General features: G+C 37.8%; 2 protein-coding genes across 3 annotated transcripts; both read right to left on the bottom strand.

The window, feature by feature from the left end:
• npepl1 (aminopeptidase like 1) lies at positions 1 to 8,755 on the bottom strand. The gene is made up of 12 exons (XM_044023271.1): positions 8,530 to 8,755; positions 6,401 to 6,586; positions 5,664 to 5,834; positions 5,468 to 5,557; positions 5,283 to 5,364; positions 4,408 to 4,550; positions 3,254 to 3,331; positions 3,066 to 3,166; positions 2,233 to 2,356; positions 1,737 to 1,913; positions 1,433 to 1,543; positions 1 to 797 (listed from the first exon to the last, which is right to left on the bottom strand). The coding sequence occupies exons 1-12, from the start codon at positions 8,677 to 8,679 to the stop codon at positions 639 to 641; spliced, it is 1,572 nt and encodes a 523-aa protein (XP_043879206.1). The 5' UTR covers positions 8,680 to 8,755; the 3' UTR covers positions 1 to 638.
• Positions 8,756 to 9,140: 385 nt separating this feature from the next.
• Positions 9,141 to 24,263, bottom strand: LOC122768333 (serine/threonine-protein phosphatase 6 regulatory ankyrin repeat subunit C-like). 2 transcript variants are annotated; one of them, XM_044024255.1, is made up of 28 exons: positions 24,087 to 24,257; positions 22,690 to 22,773; positions 22,319 to 22,397; positions 22,135 to 22,205; positions 21,850 to 22,050; positions 21,469 to 21,556; positions 21,005 to 21,147; positions 20,454 to 20,666; positions 19,967 to 20,045; positions 19,679 to 19,793; positions 18,744 to 18,826; positions 18,547 to 18,652; positions 17,525 to 17,593; positions 17,309 to 17,449; positions 17,110 to 17,166; positions 16,729 to 16,840; positions 16,573 to 16,644; positions 16,251 to 16,452; positions 16,046 to 16,133; positions 15,464 to 15,581; positions 14,874 to 15,093; positions 13,979 to 14,066; positions 13,679 to 13,762; positions 13,330 to 13,475; positions 12,539 to 12,621; positions 12,037 to 12,119; positions 11,344 to 11,435; positions 9,141 to 10,876 (listed from the first exon to the last, which is right to left on the bottom strand). In XM_044024255.1, the coding sequence occupies exons 1-28, from the start codon at positions 24,111 to 24,113 to the stop codon at positions 10,701 to 10,703; spliced, it is 3,120 nt and encodes a 1,039-aa protein (XP_043880190.1). In that variant the 5' UTR covers positions 24,114 to 24,257; the 3' UTR covers positions 9,141 to 10,700. The 2 variants fall into 2 exon arrangements, 1 of the variants encoding a protein (XP_043880190.1); XR_006360293.1 differs by lacking the exons at positions 9,141 to 10,876; positions 11,344 to 11,435; positions 12,037 to 12,119; ... (3 more) ...; positions 13,979 to 14,066; positions 14,874 to 15,093 and having other exon boundaries at positions 15,466 to 15,581; positions 16,235 to 16,452; positions 24,087 to 24,263.
• Positions 24,264 to 24,268: the final 5 nt, after the last annotated feature.

Raw genomic sequence — 24,268 nt, 5'->3', positions numbered from 1 at the left:
TCAGATGGCACTGCCTTTTATTGAAGGACAACAGGATCATCACATGGGTGACAAACACCACACATCACACACTGGATTCTGTCAAACACTTCTTAATTAACATTTTGTGTTTCAGTGGTTGTCGTTACTGATCTGACACAGTTCAAGTTTTCAACTCTGAAATCGGCACAAACACTCAATCCTCCATTTTGGTCCAGGGATCACTCAGTCCATCCATTCACAAGATATTTACAAAGTACAGTGGATACAAAAAAGAAAGTGGAACGCTAAGTCTGAGTGAATATATGGCATAATTCTCAGTTTGCATATACTGTAGTATCAATATACATTGCTCTGGATGAGATGGGTATTTGAAAGCAAGGTGTAGTTTTAAAAATCTGAGTGGTTTATTCATAAATGTAAACCACCCATTTCTCAAGTAACTGAGAAATAGAGAAGCGGTGCAGGAAAAAGCCAATTTAATAAGGACATGTCAGATTTACCTATGATTATCGGTTTAATAAAGCCAAATTCAGTCAATCAAACACTGAAAGCTGAATCACATTTAAAATGTTTTATCTTTAAGTGGATGAGCACTTGATTTAATGGTGTGCATGTCTGTGTGTGTGTGTGTGTGTGTAAGCAGCAGAGCAGACGCTCTACACCAGTCTCCGTCTTTTGCAGTCTCGCTCCATCTGGTCTCCAGACATGCAAGTGGCTGCACCCAGAGGAGACACCTGGTTCAGCATGGAGTCATCTGATGCCTGACCAAACAAGGCCATGAGCAGAGCAACACCAAATCCTGTGGCACGCTCTCCCTGCAGAGACCAGGTAAAATGCAAAAACAAGGATCAGATCACAATATCCAGTGTCATTACAGTAAAGCTTCTCTGCACCTTTCAATAATATCACTGAAACACCATGCTGCTCTGTTTGTTCTGAACCCCTATGATCAGCTTCTTGGTAATTGTGCTTCGAAAGGTGATAAATGCAAAGTTAAAAATTAGGGTTTCTTTAAAAAAAAAAAAAAAGATTTGTAAAACATCAACGGAACTCATATCCCTGATTTCTCGGTGTTGCAGCACTGTCTGATAATGAACATTTCAATGAAAAGACAGCAACTTGATGTTTACATTTTAAAGTTACACTACAGATTTAAAAGCAGTTCCCTCTTCTTTTCATTCAAAAAGTATAAAAAGTATACTTGGACTAAGAGATTTCTGTGCATGTATTCCATAATTTAAACACCACAAACAGTCAGACGTGGTCTAAATTGATTTCTGATGCCAGAGTTAAACATCACATCTAATCTTTCTAGTATCTGATTGACATTCATGAGCTTAGTTTTTTTTTTTTCCACTTAAGAAATGTCACGTCAAGATTATTATTGGGACAAAAATCAAATCACTGACTGCAAACTGTCAGTCAGCACATTAAAAACTCTGGTACTCACAGCATGAACAGGAGAGGCGATATCAACATGGACCCAGACACCAGACCAATCAAAGCCCAAGTGGGAACCAATAAAGAGGCCAGCGCAGGAGCTCTGGGCGTTTTCTCGATCCTGTCGAAAGAACAGGGAGAACGAGAGAATTACAACATAATACATTCAATGTCAAATAGTTTGGTTAAAAGCAATGACACTGTATATTGATTACTTATTCCTGGGACAATTTGACACCTCTGTTTACTCCAACATACAGCATAGTGGTTCTCAACTCTTCTTAGTTTTGATGGATTTGTAATACGTCACTTACTGCCACAGAGTTCTTCATGTCAGCCATGGCAGAGGTGAACTCGCTGAAATGCAGCTCGGGGCAGTAAACCAGAGGGTGAGCCAGATCTCCGCTGCTGCGGCCGGCGCGCACGCATGCAACCTCCCACTGCTCGCTGTTGGTCATCACAGCTGCATGGTGCTTTCCTGTGGAGATCCCCTGGACGATAGCAACAAAAAAGGGTGAGGGATACAAAGACAAAACCTGCTGACTGAAAATTAGGAGCAGGTGCAGTTACTAACGAGGTGAACGGAAAACTGCTGATAAAGCAGTGGGGTTTTTATACTGTATGTTTGAGGTGGTTATGCTAACTATGGCTCTGGTCCATCATTGAGACATATTTTAGAAAAAACATTCCTAAACACAAAACTGGAGAGAAATGGTTTCTAGTTGTACTATTTTTGCATCATCAGCCACTATTTTCCAATATATATATATATAATGTGTGAAGAGGAGACATTCTGTAATTGGCACCAACCTGTGCCCCCGTCAGTGTAGCCATATCCAGAATAATATCAGCTGACAGGTCTTTGCTGGCGTACACCACCCCATCAGCCAGCACCAGCCTCCCCTCTGCATCAGTGTTGTTGATCTCCACCGTCCTTGAGAATAAAACAAATGATAATTTAGCACCGGTTGATGTTCCTTCCTGTTGATTTGGCTTGTGCAGTCATTCTGTGATAGGACAGAGATATAAATAAATCAGGGAATAGACACTTAAAGGGACAGTTCAGGTATTTATTTAATGTACTGACACATGGTAAGCTGCTATTGTCAGGGTCCAGCCTGAGAGAAGAACACTCACCTCCTAGCTTTGAAGAAAATGAAAATGTTTAGCTTGTGGGGACACAGGAGCTGCTGGTCATCCAAAGGAAGAATTTAAACACCAAAGTCACAAAATAACACATATCAACCGACTCATAGAGACAGCAGTAGATCAACAACTTATGTGTGTCAATTAAAATGATTGATTTTTGTTTTTCTTTGGACTTTAATATGAGAAACTTCAATTTCTAGTAGCAAAAGACTGTAACAGTGGCAAGTGGCAAACATATTCTTAAGCCATTGTAGACTTCAATGGGCAGACTTATTTTTAGTTGAGCCTTTCTTTAAGTAGCTAAAATCTGTTTTTTGAAGTCACGTTTTTCTTATATGCAAGCGTACATGACTCAGGCTGGCCCATGTCACAGTGATGTCAGCGCCGACTATGTGTCAGTACCTCATATAACACTTAAAAAACCCTGAACTATCACCTTAAGACATCAAATGAAATTCCAAGGAAACGATTAAATACAGGAAGATAAGCCTCACTTTCCAGAGTAGAGTGTGTGGATGTCATCAGGTCGTGTAGCAGCAGGTCCAACAGAGTTCTCAGCAAGGCAAAACACTGCATGGAGATTATCCTTAAAGCCCTAATGCAAACAAATGAGGGATTTGAAAAAAATAAAGCTGAAGATTGACAGAGGATGACAACTTAACAATGGAATAATCTAAATCACCTGTTTAATTGTAGCTTTAAAAGCTCCCAAAATAGCAGCAGCTCCACCACAGTCTCTCTTCATTCCTGGCATTGTTGTCTAGACAAAATGAAATGAAACAAAACAGTAACATCATCAGTCACCTGATCGCTGATGTTCAGCTAATGCTGCAGCTTTCAGAAAGGCTTTTTTCAGCTGGTTTGTAAACCATGTACTTGCAAGTGCCTACATTTTACTATATAAATTGGTGCACACAGATACAACCGTATGTTAAAGGATTATTGACAATCAGCTTAAATCTAACAGATCGTGGATGTCAGTAGAATCATCAAGTCATAGTCGTCTTGTACAAAACAAATCATCCCTATTACAGGTTTTCAGTTTCAAATAATGAATGGTGAACACATGGGGGGTTGTATGGATGTCCCATTCCCAATCTCAAGCATCAGATCAGAGCCATTTTTTTTAAACTGATTGGAGATCTAAAATTGCTCTGATTACAGTGTGACATGTATATAATATTTCTTGTATTTAACTGTTCATATTGTAATAAAATGCTCCCTGCTCTGTTCTCTCTGTCCCGATCGCTGCAGCACATACTCATACCAGTGGCAGTTGCTGGTCTGGTTTGAAACAGAGGAAGCTGATTTCACAACCACTTATTAATACATAAATTCTGCCCCACAATAAATTATGTAAAACTGAAACAAGGAAATGTTATATAGTGTTTTTTTAATTACAGTGTACAATATGTACAAATGCAAATGGCATATATATCGCGGCACAAATAACACACAACGGGCTGCTATTTGTTTTCTGAGCTTCACTCGCAAAATCCGCATCTAACAGACAGTAGGGGCTCCAGAGTCTTGTATATTTCTATCTTGTCAATCAAAAACTGGTCATCAGCACAGCATCTGCATCATACTACATACTACGGTACATAGACCGTGTGGTGTGAGCAAAACTTTGACGTTAATGACCTCATCATACTTTTGAGACACCTTTAATTAATTTAAAGTTATCAGGACATAAAGAGGATTTCAATGAATAAGATAGAAATTGTTTTAGAAACCAAAGCAGTAAACACTAGTCACTGATCCACCACTCTGCTGACTAAAATGGTGAATCAGCAGGACGGAACTCTTTCATAACAGTCACCAACCATCAAGTACCTTTCCTTTTATGCTGAGTCCACCGGTGTCGTACACAATACCCTTGCCTACCCAGGCAATGGTTTGAGTCGCACCATCTGGTGTGTGGCTTAATACTGCTAAGGCTGGAGGATTCTCTGCTGCCTTTCCCACTCCATAGATACCTGGCAGAGTCAAGAGAAACAGATAAAACACATAAATAATCCTACTTACCAATGATCAAGCTGACACTTTGCCATCTTTAAGATGAGAACTTATATGCATGCTAATCAAATTATAAAGACCTAAACAAAAATGTTAAGACAACATGAAATCAAATTAGTATATATCAGGATTGCAGGCTGCACAAAGGTAGAGAATTTTTTTTTAGCGAAATGTAATAAATGTTTGTTTATTAACAAGCAAGCAGTGAGTAAATATGCACAGTTAACAAATAATTGTAGTGTGTTCCTTGGCAAACCAAATGTTAATTTTAATAATGAAAGTAACTGGAATTGATTTTATAATAATTTAACAAGTGAAAATATAAATAGCCTTAAAAGTGTCCCCACAGTATGGGTCAGGTGCTCTTCACATGAAAATACATATTTAATTTAAACATTTGTTTACTTATGGCTGCTGTTAGAAAAATAAAAACTGACACCACTGGCATGGAATAAAAGTTATTATGATGAAAGCTATGTGATTATGATACAATAACTTATTATCTCCATATAGTGAAGAATGCACCAAGTTAAGTTAGTATCTAATGATAATATCATAACTATTTTATAATCAATCTGTCAATTATATCAATTAACTGAAAATTCCATTTTCTGATTAAAAAATGCACTTCCATTAGTAAACCAGCTGTGCTGTTATTTACGGAGATTAAGAGATGTTAACACACTCTTTACCTCCAAACCCTCTTTGCTTCAGTTCCTCTCCACGAATGATCACTGGTGTGATTCCAAGTTCAGTCCCAACAGCCTTGATCTCCTACGAGTATGAGACATGCATTTGTGTGTGGCAAACGTATAATAACGACATCCCAGTTTTGTAATGTCAACAACATTTTCAAAAGACAAATCCTTTCACTTACATCTAAGAAGTGATCTGTATTCATCTCATTGCATGGTGTGTCCACAATGCGCGCTGCCAACCGCACTCCATCAGCAGCATTGGAGAGACACTGAACACACACAAGAAAAAGCTTCAACTATGGCAGACTGCTGTGCATAATGTAATGCTTTGTAAATAAAACAAAAAGAAAAAAAGAAAATAAATCAGGTCACCACCTCAAGTTCTGCCACATTCAGGGGATTGCTGTCCTGACCAATAATCACAAACTCCAGAGTGACATGCTTTTTCTCAGTCCTGCGCAAGGATGTGGAGCGGCGAGAAAAGATGGGGAAAGCCCGAGCAATGGCACAGGAAGACGCAAACACATCTGAACGCTCACACACCATCTGGAGAAGAAAGATGCCAAGTTAAAGTGTCAGTCCAACTGAAATTGTACTAAATCAAATTTCTCAAACTCCAGTTGGACCAGAGTCTGACAGAGGCTGGCCTGGGGGCTCTGGGCATGTGCCACAGTTCCCATCTCCAGCTTAAACAATAACATTTAAAAAAAGAAAGAAACCAGTACACAGAAGCAAAGGTCAACCGCAATAAAAACATGATGGACTTTAGGCCGATACATTTTTTTGGCAAGGAGAGTGATTGCTCTGTCAGCTTAAACAATTTAATATTTTTAAAGTTGACAGACGGTAGGAAGACTGAGAATGAAAACTTGACATAAATCAGAAACTGGCTACTAACAAGTTGAAAGGGTAGCATAGTGTAGGCTGACACACTTCTTTCAACAAATCATTTCCTCCAGTGCATGTATACTGGCAGAAAGACAGTAGTTTAACTGTAGTCAACTGAAAGACTCAAATAGTTGTAAAGTATCCCTGCTAAAAGAGATAACAATAATGGGATCAATTAACTAGTACATAAAAAGGCTAGCACAAATTCAAATGAGGATACTGACCACGATGCAGCGGTTGTTTCCTCCAGGCAGACAGGAACGAACCAGACGGGACAAAAAGTGGGCAGAAGACGGGCTGTTATGTCTGCTGACCCGCGAAGGAAGGGCAGCCACCGTTGCATGGTTGAGATACAGGGGGCAGTTGTCCGTGGGATTTGGGTTCAAAGCATTAAGAGCCGCCTGCCAGACCTGTCAAAAACATTTTATGGTGAATATAGAGTGAGACACTATACTTTTGCACAATGTATTGCTCTTGTGTTAAAGTACAAGGAATTGTTTCCATCCTTTGCGATCTGTAGAACCTGACTTTCTACAGTGCAAAAGTGATCAAGATGTAAGAAAGAAGGGCTCTAAAACAAAATTAGTTCAACTGCTGTAAAACACCAAGAACAAAAAAATTTACTGAGCTCATTTTGAGGACAAGACAGAGTCTGAGAGATATAAGATTTAATATCACCTTCCTGTTGTTTAAGGACAAGAAGATCAGCAGTTTTGCAAAGGTTATGCATTATCTGTCATAACAAATGTGTGTGTGCGTCTCAACAGACCAAGACCAGACGGAAAAAAAAATCACTCTATATGTAAATGGAAAAATGCCACAGTGAGTTTTAAATTTAAGGCTTCCAAGTGTCACCTCAGTGTCAGACAGCGTCACACATACCAGCGTTAAATTAGACAAAGTCCTTTCACTATCTTTCACGATCTAGGAAATAGCTCACTGCAAGCAATGGAGTAATAACTATATTGGACAATCATTTTCAGAGGATATGGAGAAGCACTGGATTAGGAGACATTTCCTGCGAGGAAGAAGAAATCTTCAACTTTAATGAAATTAGCATTGTAATTTATCTTTCCATTAAACAATAATCATATAAACCTCTGACAACATTGATCAAGCTCACCTCTTGAGTTCTTTGATGAATGTGACATTCCTACAGGTTATATCTGTACTCTGTACATAGCTTTCCAATTTCTTAATATTAACTTGTTAACTCATGCTATTCCTTGTGGATTCATCTAGCTTGTAAGAACCAAATTAAGTTTTGCCAAGTTGATCACAACACAGCCATTACTGTTGTTGGATGTAATCAAGCTAGAAAATATAAAATGCAACGATTGCAGTCAGGTTTACTCTGCTTTATCATTTATCTTATTTGTTCTTATTTATTCCCTTTTTTTTTTTTTGATCTTTTGCTACTAGTTTTTAAACATGTTGTCATTGTTCCAGCCTGGTTGAGGTCACGATTAAGTATATTTCGATCAAAGACATTTCCCGTACCTTCAGCAACATTCAAATAAAATCATCACATTCTGCATAGATTTAGAATTTTGATATTTGTAAATTCTAGAGCTGCAGCTAACGATTATTTTCATTAGCGATTAATCTGTGGATAATTTTTTCAATTAATTGATTGCTACTTGTTTAGTACATAAAATGTTAAAAATGTTTATTGATGTTTCTCAAACCTGAAAATAATGTGCTTTAATGTCTTGTTCTGTCAACAAACCAAAATTATTCAGTTTTAAAGATGTCTTTGTCAAATGGAGACCAGAACATATTCACATTTAAGAGGCTGAAAATCTAACACCAAATAATCAATTATCAAAATAGTTTACAATTAATTTAGTAATCGATTAATAATCGATTCATCACTGCAGCCCGAGCAAATTCTATTCATATTAAAATAGTTTGTGACCATGTTAGTCTAAAGGACAGTGACAAGTGAACGTTGTCTTTTCTAAAGTATTCACATTCTCATCTGTTCTCATTGACATAAGTCTAAAATGATATAATGAAACCTAACACACAACAAAGAATAATAAAACTAGTTTTCTTCTCCATTATCTCCAATTAATTAAATAACGTCTCCACTTTTGTACTCCTTCGTATACATTTTTGTACTTCTGTACTTTTCATTACTTCGTTTGAAACATTACATTTTAAGACATTCATTTTTGTTACATAAGATATAAATAAACCTGTTATGTTGTTGTAAATTACTCAATTACAAAAACTTAAAGCGAGCTAGTTAGGTAGCACTGTAGCTAGTCATGATGCTAGGTAACGTTAGCTGCGTGAGCTAACATTAGCTGTCAATGGAGTATCATCATTATCATTATCCACAGCTAACCTCTTTGCTAACCACCGGCTGCAGTTTTCCTTTGATTTGGCTCCAGCTGACTTGCTGCAGGTTTGCCTGCTGTCCGACAATCAGGACGGGGCGATTCTGAGGCTCGGAGTCGCCCGCAGAGACTTTAAACTCCAGCACCACATTCGCCATTTTCGTGACCTGCTGAAAAGATAGCTGTCTGGACGACAGCAGTCAAGAGGACGACGAAGAACAGACTGCTGTAAATCACTGGAGCAGCTGGGACCGGCGACGGCAGCCGGGAGAGGACAATACGACAAATTACAAGATTTACTTCTATTGGCCATTTACGTACGAATAATACTTTTTTATTAGTTAATCATTAGTTAATCATTTTGATAAATATTATATCATCATAACAATGCAAAGAGTTGCATAAATTCTACAATTTATTTAATCTGTACGCCGTTTTAGTCTTAGGGTTATAGTTCGTCTCCTTATTGTTATTTCTGTTTTAGGACACAAAGCCTGTATTAACTATTAAAAAAATATTTTAAAAAAGGCACTGAACAACAAGGGCGGATGGACACACATGTCAAAGTGGAGGTGCATTGTGTGTTCACAGACAACAGACAACTCAAATGGAGAATAAAAAGCTTTATATGGGAGCAAGTTTATTTATTTTTTCTTAATATGAATGTCATCCACAACTAAACCATACAGCAGTCAAGTTGCACTCTGAAATCTTAGAAATATGTTAGGGAAGACAAACAGTTTGCTCAGTGAAAAGCTGAAACGGAGAAATTCCTGAAAACAAACATTTACTCTAAAGATTCAAGTGAAGGTGTAAAACTGCCCTTTGTAGGACACACTCATAGCATAGTGCTTTACTGTATTATAGAATAATTGCATAAACGTTAGGAGGAAAGGCTTCACTTAAATGTAAACTTTTATCTCAGAGTGCAAATTCAAAAAGTTTATTATTAAATGCACAACTCAATTTATAAAACCTTTATCTTTACAGAGGCAGCAAATGTGTGTTCCTGTACACAGTTACTAAGCCAAATACAAAGTGAAAAGAACCAAAGAAAAATGTATTAGCACTGCTAATTTTTCTTGGTTGAAATTTCAGTTAGTGTCAGCTAGTGTTGAAAGAAATGAGTCATCAAGACAAGGAAAAATAAAAAAAAGAGACAATTAGCTGTCATTTCTAAAAAATGAGGGAGTCACTGTAAATCAATACAAATATCTGTGTTTTAGTATCAGGAAACAAGCAATTTGAAAATTCTTACAATATGCACTTAATTTGAAAAAAAAAGAGAATAAAACAAAAAAATCAGTCCTGCTTTATACTTGTTATGCAACATCCAGCTCCAGATGTGCTTTTTATTGCACCAGCTGTACAGTACACACTGACCTGAGGTTCATTCTCAATAATTTGGGTATTTCAAGGTTATACAAAAGATTGACTTCATTTTAAGAATAATATATACACTAGACTCAGTAAACTATATATTTTCTTAAACTGTAAGATGTTTATGACTCTTATCATTACTGAAATGAGACATAAGTCATGATAATATTAGAATAATACAGTTATTATTACCAGTCTTCTACACTCTGGAAAGAATAAGAAAATAGAATCTTAATAATTGCATGGAAAGTTAATAGCACCTGCTGGATTAGATATTTTTGAAAACAAGTATATTACGAAGCAATGCATAATAAGTAATAGCTCTTGAGTCAGCTCTGTATGAGAGTGGAGATTTCAGGCTTTGGTGGTTAAGGAGGTAAGAAATGAAGGCAATACTGACAGTGGCTGTGGTTCAGGTAGACAGGCTCGTATTCTGTGCTCATGTTAAAACCTCCATTCATTTCTAAAGGTTAGTGCTTCATTTAAATAACATATTTATGCCCTAAACTCAAGTAAAATATTAAAAGACAACATAAGAGGTCTGCTATTATTAGTACTATGTAAGACTAGATTTTTAGAGAGGGAGACTATTCTACTGGTGCATGAGCGCACACAGTCTATGTGCAGCTACATGTGACACAAAAGTAAAAATGTCATGATGTGTGAAAGAAAAAGCTAAACATGACCACACTTGTTCATAAAGACTTGCACGTTGTGGTTTCATGTGGGTGATTTTAGGCTACACATGGTTAAGATTTCACTCGGTCTCACACCCGTGCTGGCGCATCTAGTCTTAAGCTTAGGCGTGACAAAGGTTTCCATTGGAAATCCCACAGTTCTTCAGGATGGGATTGAAGAGGGAGGCCGTGCCACCGCCGGCCTCACTGGGAGAGAAAGGCTTCATGGTGGAGAGGATCAGGGCCAGACAGTCGGCCACATTCTTGTTTGGGGCACAGGCCAGAGCTGGTGTGTGGCCTGCAGGGTGTCAACAGGAAAAATAATATTAATTTTATTTATTTATAGAGTTTTTTTGATAGGGACAAACATATAGCCATCTTTATGTATAGCTATCTATTGCTAGTTTACAACTTTTGACCCTAGTTAGGCCTTTGTAAGATTTCAATAAAAGGAGGACAAAAAAACACAAAATGTCTCAATTGAGGTTATGATATACAATTATGATATATGACAATAAGATTAGATATAAAAGCTGGCATGTGTACGATATCAATGTTACATATTATATAGTTACAGTACACAGATATAGAACATTGTTTACATTTTTATTATATAATTTATAATCTTTAATTTTATTGCAGTTGGTAGTGTGTTCCACATTTGTAAGCCTTTTATAGAAAAGGCTGACTGCCCGAAGGTAAAGGACACTGTTTTTACAGGAAAATGTACTTTACTGGCACAGAAAAATAATGATTTCTTCTCACCTTCCTCATCTACAGCCATGACTGCTGCTCCTCTGCTCAGTAACACCTGCACTACAGTCGCCAGGCCTTTCCGTGCTGCAATGTGAAGAGGCCTATACAAAAACATCCCACAGGTCTGGTTACACTGAGTTAATCGTTAGCGGAAACCAACCATCTTATAAGGTAAAGGAAGAGTAAAGGTTAAAGGAGGCAGTAATTCAACAACTACCATAAAATACCAAATAACTATCTTTAAGATTTCACAAGCAATATTACTGAGGCCAGTGACACACAAGTCAATATTGTAAACATATAAAACTTTGTTCTCATCTACAAAACAATGAAACACTATTCATCAAACCCAAAACAATGCATTTCATCATCTACACTACATTTGACAAAGAGATCAGAAAATCAAACAAATGAGACCAAATGTTTGGGGCAAAATTGCTGATCAGCATTGCTGTATTAACCTCATCAGCCTTTATTAACTTTTAATATTTATTCTAATCATACATTCATAATCAAAACATCTATGGTACCCATACGATCATTTTATCCAGACAGTTTAAGTTGAACCTGCACTTGGTCACATTTGCCCATTGAATATATTTTTATTTCCTGGCTTCAGGAGGGAACCAGTAGACTACATAAAATTACAAACAGTCTAGTATTCGTTGAATTTTGAATGCGTGAATTCCAACAACAACTCACATTTGGAGAGCGCTGTTAGTTGCATTTATGAGCGAAGAGTCGCTGATCTCACCAAGGATCAACAGAGCACACATCTCATGACCCTGCAAAGTCAAACACATTGAAAACAGTAAGAATGAGCTTCAATAAGATTGCATTAATTACGTATTTGCAACTGCAAAAACATTTGGCTGAAAATGTAATCAAATCTTTCATTTATTTTAAATTCCATTAAACTGCTACTGAGCAAATGCATTATTCAATTTTTTTAAATTTTTACTTATTGAACATGTTTTAACTGTAATCTTATGATTGTAAAGTATTATGTAACCGTTTTGACAAATGCTTCAAGTTTTAAAAAAAGTATTTATTATTAATATATTTATTAAATAACATGAATTGATTACACTTTAACCACGTTTACAGCAGATATGTCCTTATTTATTAAGAAGGTGATCATAATTATTTTGCCCCTGCATGCATACAGTACATGCACGTGTTTGTGTGTGAGTGTTTGTGAGACCTTGCTACAGGCTAAGTGAAGGGCTGTGTTATTATTGACATCCACCAGGGTCAGATCGGGCTTCGCATTGTGCAGCAAAAATTCTGTAAAGGCAGAAAATAAAATAAGAAAAATTTTTAGTATAACAGGGAAAAATATTATGCATGTATTTGAATATAAAAGGAAATCATCAGCAAGGACTGTGAGGATCAGGACGAGGAGCAACAGATAAATGGAGACTTTTCGGAACAGTTTGGTTTGGTACAGTACAGTATGTATTTTTTGCATATCTATTAGGAATAGTACAAAAATAACCAGCCCCCAGTTCCATTCATGGGCACCCTTCCCTTGGGGTACCAGAGTAAAATTAAATTGTATGGTCAGGGTGGAACTAGACCAACTCCACCCACGACAGTCAGCTGATTGGGCGACAGAAAACCGTCACTCCCTTGCAATCGGTGTAAATATCCCATGGAAGTCGAACACCCGCAGCCTATTCTCGTACAAAGCTTGGCGTCATGTTGAAAGAAACAGCCACAAACCAGGCAGGAAATAAAGAGCTGCTGAATGTCCTCCACGCCCCGCCTACCAAGTAAAGGCACTGTTCTCAGTCAAAACGCAAGCCTGACCCAGGGCTTTACCATTCCAAACCATACCGTACTGTACAAAACCCAGCATCAGAGGATCTATTGCAGGATCATCATCATGAAGTTTTATCCTCACACTGACCTGTAAGTTGTCTTGATGTAATTTAACATTAATACCAAGTCACACACTTTAACAGGATGACATCAAGTATTTCTGTTACTTACCCACAGCCGAAGTCTGTCCACGGTCAGCAGCAATCATCAGAGCAGTGTAGCCACTGTGGTCCACAGCGTTTACCTCTGCTCCCTGGGCCAGAACCACCTGCAGCCCAGCAACATTTCCTGAATAGGCAGCTGCATGCAGAGGTGTCCTGTAGTAACAAAACAACCAATAAATACACAGTAAACACACACATTTAAGTTGTGTGTATTAATTAAAAATAAAAACACTGATTTTATGTTCATTTCAAGCCAAACATTACACTGCAACCATCATCATCTGTACATAGAGTACATTGACTGATTCATAACAACAGTAAACAGATGTTAGATCTCAGCTCAGAGCAGAACCCACCTTCCTTTGGCATCACTAATGTGGACAGTTTGAGGTCCATTTGTCTTCACTAGAAGTTCAGCAGCAACTTCATGTCCGTTAACTCTGCAGAGGAAGAACAATTATGTTTTAAAAGCAGCATTTTGTTTGTCGTCTGTGTAGATTTTCATCCATTTAGGTCATAGTTCTCCAAACATCACTGAGTCAACATGAACAGTACTTGTACATTATTATAAAATATACAGGTATATGTTATGTATATTCTTTTTAATATCAAATGAATTAGTCTCTGATGAGTCTTTACATGTATTATATACTCACAGAGCACAGTGCAACGGCGTGAACAGGTTTCTCTCCTGGTTGCATAAACGTTTGCTTTCAAGTAAAATGTGTAAACATCCTTCGTGTCCTATAGAAAACAGGAAACAAACAAATGTGTTTAACAGAACAACCAAGTGATAAAAATAAGAGACTAAAATGCTGCTATAGATAGATGGTACACTGTGCTGTGCTTGCCCTAAGACTGTGGTAGCCATATTAAAAAAGGCTTTTTTATTTTTTTTTAAGCCATGTTTTTGTCATGTCCAAATAGGGTTGGGAATCATCTGAATTGTATCCATTCTGGTTTGATTCTAATTCTTCTCATCAATTCCAGTTCCAGTATAGTTTAATGGAATATGTGACAACTGAAGTTCATTCAGTGCCAAAAATATACTTGCAAACAACTAGGGCTGCAACTGTCAATTATTTTTATAATTGTCTAACGTGTCAATTATTTTCTCAATTAAGTGAGTACTTGTTTGGTCGATAAAATGTCAAACGTTGTTTCCCAAACCTCGAAATGATCATATTCTCAAGTGTGTTGTTTTGTCCACAAACTAAAATAACTGGTTTTAAAGATTTCTTTGTTATATGGGGCAAAGAAACCAGAAAATATTAAAATTAAGAAGCTGAAAAATCAGAAAACTTGTTTTAATTAATCGATTATCAAATAATAGTTGCAGCCCTACAAACAACTAACTCAGTTCTATTAAAGAAAGACTTGCCAATACACATCTTTTGTTACACAGAATCTAAATAAATCTTTTTCTCATGGGTACCCAATTCCTGGCATATGGCATCAGATTCTACTTCGGTTTCAATTCTTGATTCCCAGCTTTACGTCCAGTTATAATCTGTGAACCAGAGGGAAAAAAATTCTTGCTAGATGTCCCACCGTGGTAGGCAGCCCAGTGTGTGGGTGTGTAGCCTCTGTGGTCTAGCATGGAGTCCAGAGGGTCAGCTTTCACAGCAGCCTTGAGCAAACTGCGGAGTAGCTCGGTGTGACCACAGGAGGCCGCGAGGTGCAGCGGGGTCCTTCCCTGAGAGTCTCGGCACAGAGCGGAAGCCTTGTGTTCCAATAGAGCAGATACAGAGTCCTCACTGTCCAACATGGTCTGAAGAGGGGAAAAGAGAATGTATGATGTGAGGGGACAAAAAGCATCTGTAACTTCATCCCCACTACAATCAGACTGTAGAGCACCAGCACTGTGTTATAATCCTGCAGAAATGTGTTACACTGTCAAATACAAACTTTTGCACTACTACAATTCACCTGTTATTACTTCTGTTTCTGTACTTGCAATGGTACTTTTATATTTTATATTTGTCTAATTGTAACAAATGAATTTCCCCAGTGTGTGATCAGTAAAGTAAGATCTAATCTGGTCTAATCTAATCTAAAAAATCTTAATGCTGTATTTACATACCCATTTACACATATAAAAGTGACAGGATACACTCGCATGCACACACATTCATACATACAGCTCTGTGTAACGCAGTGAAGCCCTTTTTGTCTGCAGCATCAGCGTTCGCTCCTTTCTCCAACAGGATGTGGACACAGTCGATGTGACGTCCCAGAGCTGCCAGCATGAGAGCCGTCCTGCAAACAAATCAAAACAAAGGCTTCACTGTTGTGAGGATTAAAATGTTTAATTCCCTGATCATATCAGAAAAACATTGTCTTAGGTTTGTAGATCAACAAGACTGCAATGAATACAATGTGAGGGAAAATGTGTTTGTTTGGTCACAGTCACCATATAGTAAATGTTCTTGTATACACCCAAATGTCACAGTAATAAACACACTGACTGTTTTATGCTTGAATATCAATTATTTTTAGCATTTTCTTTAAATATCTAGTAAAAACAATGTACAGTTTCAATCTCAACATTCATTTCTGTAATGTCTAATACTAATACCACTACTCTGCGGTGTGGCCTTAATTTAGACAACCTAGTGAAAATGTCAATTAATGGCCAGTTGTGTAACATACTATTTAGCATCCCAGAATGTGAAAGATAAAAGAAGAAAATAGCACAGCATTTAAAAAAAGGATTGACTCACTGTCCCTGTGTATCCGCACAGTCAATGATGTCAGCACTTTGTTCCCTATTGACCAGTAAAAGCAGACAGTCCATCTGGCCCTCAGCAGCTGCTCATGGGGGAAGAAAATATGTATTAAGAATAATTTCCTTGTGTATAAAATAAAGTTGTAACATAGTGTAATTTTCAGTTTAATAACAAAAACCCGACCTCATCATAAACACACCTGCAGCATGGAGAGCCGTCCACTTGTGCTTGTGCTCCCTCAGTGTGTAAGAAGCTTGATGTGTTAGCAGCACCTCCACACACGGGGCAAATCCTCTCCGAGCAGCCAGGTGGAGGGCAGTTCGGCCTTCAATGTCCCGCACATCCAGACTCACTAATGTCTCACACAGCAAATGCAGCGCCTCCTGGTGACCATAATATGCCTACAGTGGAAAAATGCATTTCAATTTCAGAGTCACAGCCTGTGTATGTATGACGCCTGTTCCATGTTTATGCGTACATTATATATATTACGGCATAAACAGTTAGGTACTTTGACTCACAGCTAAGTGCAATGGACTGACTGGAATGTTACTTTCAGCTTCTTCGAGACAGTTGAAAGAAATCTCCAGGAGCTGCAAGAGTCAGAGGAGAAACAATAAAAAACTTTTTGTGACAAAATTAAAATTAAAAGGATTAAAATAAAGGCTGGTACTGACCAGTTCCAGGTGCTGTTTGTTCCCATATGCAGCTGCATAGTGAACGGCACTGTAACCCTTACTGTTCTTCACAATCGGATTTGCTCCATTATCAAGTAAGAAGTCTAAACACCTGAACACACACAGACAAAAAAGATTAGGAATCCTGTTTGTTTTAGTATCCTTTCCATTATTGTTGCTTTGTGTTCCCAAATTTGTTTTTGAACATCAAGAATTAAAGCCAACTTCTTTGCAAATATTTAAAGAAAATTGGACAGCTAGTTAGACATTTGATGATTTACCTGATTTACGATTTTGACATGTAGTTAACTTTACTTCACACTTAAAAGCAAAAAAAAAGCTTCAACTACTTTGTGTATGTGTCAACAAAATGTGACTCACAGTGAGGCCTCTTGTTCCTTTTCCAAACTGTAGTCAACCTCAGAGTTTGTGTTTCCACTGTGGAAAGAAAGGACACGTACATATACATGTGGCTTGAATGAGGTCAGCGATTGCCAACAGAAGAACTTTTCACAGGATGCTACCATTTCTCTTTCCGAGTTATGAAATAAGAGACATTGAATTAAGTGCGCTCTCTTACCCACAGAAGGTGTGTGAAGCAGCAGTGTAGTGCAGAGGACTGCAGCCCATCAGGTCCAGCTCATTGACCTCTGCTCCAGCTCTGACCAGGGAAATGGTGCATTGGCTGTTCCCATTGGCTGCAGCATAGTGCAGAGGAGATCTGCGCAATACAGCAGAGGACAACTGTGATATCAGGTAACAGTGAGGTGCAGTTACAATCTTAGCGCCTATTTACCTTCCCAAATTATCCTTTATGTCCAGTTCAGCACCACCATTTATGATCAAGTTGAGGCAGTCGACATTTCTGTCACATAAGAGGGAAAAACAGAGTAAGATGTAGATTAGGATTTAGAGAAAAATATTTCAGATCTGTGAGAGACCACTGTCATTTGTGCAAAAATATTTAGGCATGTAAAATACGTTTTTTTTACATGCCAAGAAGACAGGATCATGCATTTCCATATATTACATTTAACTGAACAATTGAATTATCTGTTACATGTCTAAGGTATAATAACAGCATCCTTATATTTGCAAAGCATTTTTTCAAAATTAATTAAATATTTTATAGTTACTAGAAACTTCATAATTTTTGGTTTTTTTAATGACCTTCTCTCAGCCCAACTGCAGTATCGCAAAGCCCACCAGGGGGCTGTGGTTTACACTTTGGAAATCACTGATCTGGACAGGTTATCTTAAGCTGGGCAATATATATCAGTATTATATCTCTAGACGATGTCAGTGTTTCTAATGCACCTATCCTTCATTATCTGAAAAAAAAGGTAATAACTGTAAAACAGAGGATCTCAAAAGAGATGAGGCCAGAGAAAGAACCCATGCGCAGCTTTATATCCTCATATATCTCGTATATATCGGGATATAGCCTAAAAATATCTACATATTATTTATAAGTCATATTTGCCAGCCTTACTGGCATCCTATAAAAACCAGTTTAAATGTGGCTGATCAGTGCAACCCCATGGTGATAGGATAATCCTTTAATCTTATACAGAGATTCTAAGTAGATGGATTAAAACTAAGTTGTGACATCTCCTCTTAAAATAAAGTAGAGACTAATCCAAGTGGGACGCGGTGCTGGGAAAAATAATTCTCGACCTAAAAGTTTTGCTGTAAATTAATTTTGTGTTGATATTTCCAGTTACTCCCCTTAAACATTGTTTTTACTTTCCCCTAAAAAATCTATGTGGAAAACTGTTCCAACGTTTTGTTTAAGTGTGTGGTTGTTAGATCAGTCACCCTCCAGAAGCAGCCGCATGCAGACAGGTCCTCCCGAAATCATCCAGGACGTTTACATCAATCCCGACTGATGATATTTGAGATGACATAATGTGGTAAAACTGACCTGAACAACAGAAAACAGCACAAGGTGAGTAAACAGTTAAAGGAACAAGGATGAGAAATTAAATTAGAGGCTGAATCAAACAGATTCTCACCATTAGACAGTAACTTTCGACAACAGTCTGGATATCCATAGAGCGCTGCTAAATGTAGTGGAAGCATCCCATGAATGCCTTGTCTTTATAGATTAGAGTGGAAAAACACAACATTAAAGAATCTCTTGCAATAACGGAATCTGTAGGTGAACATGTGTGTTTCTGTTGGACTGGGTAATACAGATATTTACTAACGTTATGTTGGTCCATATCATAATATATTAAATAAGTTGTTTGTGATAGATCACCTCTTGAATGTGAAAGTATTTGTGTAAATATACAACTGATCCGTACCTTCCTACTTTTTTTTTTGATGGGTAAGACCTTTTTGAGCTGGTATGATGTCAGGCTCTTTATGTGGCTGGAGTAGCAATCATCATCTGGCCATAACACCCCACAGTAGTTTACCGCCAAAGTGCCAGCCAAAGTCTTTACTAATAATAGTAAACTAATAAAGACTATTATTGATAGAAATGTAACACTATAAACTGCATTAATTATAGTTGTGTTATTTACACCTTAGAGGGCAGTAAAATCACTACAGTGAGCTAGTATTAATATGCACTTTCATATTCAAAGTAAAGCGCTGAGTGTGGTGATACTTAAACCAGTTTAATGACTTTGGATTTTAAAACTTCAGCTCCAAAATAAAACCAAATCAATTAAGCTCAACACTATTCAGTTATATATCTAAAGATATCTAGATTTCTTTCTTAAAATGTTTTTTCTTCACACACTACTGGGGGCCCCCTCATCACCAGGGGTTCACCCTGGGGGCCAGCTGTGGGTTTACCATTCCAAACTGTACCATGGAGAACTAAACTTCACTGTACCACTTGATGGAAATGCGGCTGTCCTGGTCAGAATGAAAACACGCCTTGAGAGACAAGCACCATTAGACAGACAATCTGGACTCATCAGATGGAGACCAGTACCTGGACTTTTCAGCTCCATTTGTTAGCAGAGTGCTGATCAACAGCTCCTGACCATATCTAGCAGCAACATGAAGAGGAGTGCTTCCATACACATCCACACAGTCGATCTCCCCACCTGTGTATAAAGACAGAAGGAAACATAGCTTTGATAAGATAAAGTATGTGAGATGAGGACATGAGCTCTGATGTTTTAAGTCAGATTGCATTGTGAAGATAATTTTACAATTGGTCATCATGTGCTTTGATCAGGATGCTGTGTAAATATTTCCAAGCAACATTTAATGTTACCATTTTGGATCAGAATCTGGGAGCCTGTAAAGCGTCCATGCATGGCAGCCATATGCAAAGGGATCTTCCCCTCAATATTCTGTTCAACAGAGAAAACAAAAACATGTTTTGTGTGCAAACACATCATCATTTTTTAATACGAGAGGGCCCTCAACTAAACATTTAATCCTCCAAGGTTAGAATGTGTGGTACATAGGAGAGAAAATGTCAGCCTTATAGTTTGGTAATTATCAGATCTAATTAAAAAAAAAAAACCCTGAATATCAAAATACTTTGCATTACTGTAACTTTATCTCCTTATTACCACACTATTACAATTGCTATTACCAAGCCTATTATTACCATGTTACAAAAACTGTATTACTAGATAGTCCCTTGAGATGAACCATCTAATTTTCAAGGGGTTCCACCATGTTGTCACTGTACTGTAGTGTAAAGTCTCCCCCATCACTTTCATCTACATCAGGTCTTTTCAAATTCACTTCACCTGCAGGTTGACATCAGCCCCGTTGTTGATCAGCAGCTCGAGACACAGCACCCCGCAGGAGGAGGCAGCAGCCAGATGCAGCGGCGTGTTGCCCTGGTGGTTGGGCTGATTGATGTTGGCACCGCCGTTCACCAGCTCATTGGCCACAGTGTCCTGCCCAGTGTGACAGGCCATGTGGAGCGCAGAGTTTCCGAAAGTGTTGAGTTCGTCAATCTGAGAGTCGGAGGAGGAAAATATACGATGACCAGCTCTAAAGCATTGTTTGTTTGTTGATGAATATTAGGCAGACATTAAGACAAGGCCAAATGGGTTCAGAAAGGAGGAATTTTACTTCTTTAAAGACATTATTATTTTGGGTTATATTCAGCTCAATATTGTCTTTAAAGCCAATACCATTCCCAGAGAAAAACTCTCTGAAACAACGTCAGGCACATGTAAATCTATCTAAATCTATGCAAATCCTGTGCATAATGTACAGTAAAAAAAAAAGACAGCTACAATAATTGATTACAATGGAAAATTATGTCGGTTTTGTTTCCACTCCACCTTACCTCCACTCCCAGCCTCAACAGATATCTGACCATGTCTAACTGTCCACTGGCTGCTGCTGCATGGAGCGGAGTGTAGCCACGTTTGTCCATACATGTCATGTCAGCGCTGTGGGACACCAGCAGCTTCATGACATCTGTATGCCCTGAAAGAGGAGTTTATTTAAATGACATACATTTCAGATAAGCTTGCATGCAACAATAGAACCTGTTTACTATGTGTGTCAGTCATAAATAGTTGCCATAGATCAATCATAACAAAGATGTACATCAAAAATGATCACATTAAATGCAATAATTCCATCCTGTCAGAGAAATGTATAAAACAGATTAAATGTGGTAACAGGATGTATGTACTTTCCCCATTATGTCATTGTTTAAAATCTAATTATTTTCCACACATTTCTTTGTCTTAAAATGTTTATATACTCCCTTACTTGAGTCTGTAGTGGAGTGACGTTACTAACCTTGGTATGCAGCCCAGTGGATGGCCTGCCTTTCTTTCTTATCTTTGGCACAGACGTTGGCACCTTTGCTCAGGAGCAGGTTAACCATCTGCAGAAACACAACAACAGGCTCAATTAGTGTGTTTATCACATCATCTCATACCAATCTACTACAACCAACTGGACAGCAGATATATTTTTTTGACAACAGATTGACAAATACAAATACCGTGTGAAAATAGAATAATATAATAGAATAATATTACAAGAAGATTTCATTCACAAATACACCAGAAAGTGCTTCACTTCCCTATAGCAGATTTACTTTTATAAAAGGAAAACATAAAGTGATGTATTTGTAAAACAATCACATGGGTTACTATGATCAACTTTACAGTTTACCTCTCCATGGCCGCTGTGTGCTGCAAGATGCAGTGGTGTCCTCCCTGACCTGTCACTAACATCCAGGCTGCAAACATGTGGAATCAGAGCTTTAGCACAACCTATAGCCCAGTTTGCAGCTGCCATGTGCAAAGCCGTATGCCAGAACTTGTCGCGTGCATTGACCTCTGCTTTGTGCTTTAGTAGCAGCTCCACGGCTTTCTGGGAGGAAAATATAAAAGTAAAAAGGTGTCAGTAAAACAGTAGATTCTGGATCCTTTTGTGTTTTGAGAAAAAGGAACTTACTTCATTTCGTGAGAAAGCTGCTCGATGTAAAGGAGTCAGCAAACCATGGTCCTTCGCGTTGACCTTTGCACCTGTAACACAAGGTGCAAAGGTTTTGTTTTTTGAGTAAAAACAAAATCGGGTAGTTGCAAAAAATTAAAAAGGTATCTGATCTGCTTCTTGATACAAAATTATTATCTTCTACCTGAAGAAATAAGGAGGTCCATAATGTGGACATCACCCAAATAAGCAGCAGCATGAAGTGGTGTACTTTGTTCTTGGTCCTGAAACACATCAAATTTTACCAGAACATTCAGTGTTATATCATTATTTTTCATATATTCAGAAATATATATTCATATATTTTTTGGACTCTGCATGGTCACAATAAACATTTGATCAACTTCACAATTACAGAGGTGTGAACAGAAACCCTGCTTTGCAACACACAATTATCTTAAACATACACAAGTTAATTAACATTTAAAGGAACATTCAAAGCCACAACGCGCTAATTTGTACGAGGGTTAACATTTAAAACATATCGCTGCTGAAATGAAAAAGAGTTAATTTTACCAGTGAATTGACATCTTCGTTGTGGTTCAACAATAACGTCACCTCTTCTGTGTTTCGGCTGAATATAGCTTGGACCAATGGAGACTGGAAGGGAGATGCAAAGCAGAAATTAGTCAAAAATAAAATGAAAACTAGACAAAGTTCCCGAATGCAAGAGATTTGTGTTGATGGTATGGAATACACATTTGCCCTATGTATATACAAGGGGTGCATGATGTTGGACTTTTTGCCAATATCAGATATATCAGGATTGCTTGAGCTGACTTCTGTGGTAAATTTTAAATCATATTTTGCCTACTTATATTGCATCAGATATAGATATAATTTGTTGTCATCAAGCAAAATAAATAAATGTAAAAAAAAAGCATAGAAGCATAGAAGTCAACGATGTAGAAGCCGTAATCATAAATAAATGAGTGAAGACAATGATAACATTGAAACATTTAAATATTGGACAATAAGTATTTCCCCTGACTGTATCAGTCTGTATCAAACTGTTAAGCTTTAACAACTTTAAAAACTTGCATAATTTATAAAATCCCACATGGAATGACAGCACCTCCACTAAATAAACACTTCAAACAAAAGACAATTTGCTATGATCTTTGGTGTTAACGGAACAGTGTAACAGAAAGTTGGTTTTATTTGTTAGCAGCTTCCAATGAGTTAAACTTGCAGAACATGTGCAAGTAAAGCTCAAGAATGTCTGAAAAATCCGGTGAAATAGACCTTTTTAACAGCAGATGTTTTTTTTCATGAATTAGGACAAACACAGTTTTCACCAGTAACATTTAACTTCAAGGGTCAGGGTCCTGCCACTGCTCAAGTTTAAGATGGAGGTATACGGTCACCGCAGCGTTGCTAATGTTTATATCTAGTTCAAGTGTTACATCAACCTGCTCAGGGACGGCAATGGAAATTGGTTTATGGCTACTATCTGGTCATCATATCAATGTTCAGTAACTGTCCCTATAATTAAATACATTAGCCAATAAAATCTGCGCAGACTTTACGGCTTCAGTTAAGGACATTGCGTTAAAATTTCATCATGGCCAAATATGCCTGCAATAGTTATAGTGAATGTGCAGGTTTCCAGCACAGACAGAAATAAACTGTAGATGGCTGCAGTTTAAAGAGCAGACACTAAATGATGACAGGATCTTGGATGCTTAACAAAATCCAAACATAGAATAACGTATCAATTGATCACGACCATGCAAACCCAAACGTGAGGTCTAATGTTACAGGGCAAAACAAATGTGTGACATTAATAACAAGCCTTGTTGCAAACTTTGGTCGACATGTCGCTACCATGACTAGCCAGCTGTTTGCAGCGCCACTGGTCCTGTTAGTTATCTAACGCTAAACTAGACAAGAGCAAAAGTTGTGTTTACTACCTGGTCCTTGATATTTCTTAACTCCATGACCCAGTTATTTACTCTGGAAGATCCTTCATTGAGGCCGATTTGTTTTGACTGGCTACATGTCCCTCCGCAGCAGACAACAGCTAGTTAGCCTAGCTTTAGCTTAGTTAGCTACTAGCTTGGATACTAGCTGACGTACACACCACAGCTGTAAG

This window comes from Solea senegalensis, linkage group LG4 (genome assembly GCF_019176455.1).
Source record: "Solea senegalensis isolate Sse05_10M linkage group LG4, IFAPA_SoseM_1, whole genome shotgun sequence".
In the NCBI taxonomy this organism is placed as follows: Eukaryota; Metazoa; Chordata; class Actinopteri; order Pleuronectiformes; family Soleidae; genus Solea; species Solea senegalensis.
The sequence above is the reverse complement of the archived record's forward strand: the minus strand, read 5'-3'. Positions and strand labels throughout refer to the sequence as shown.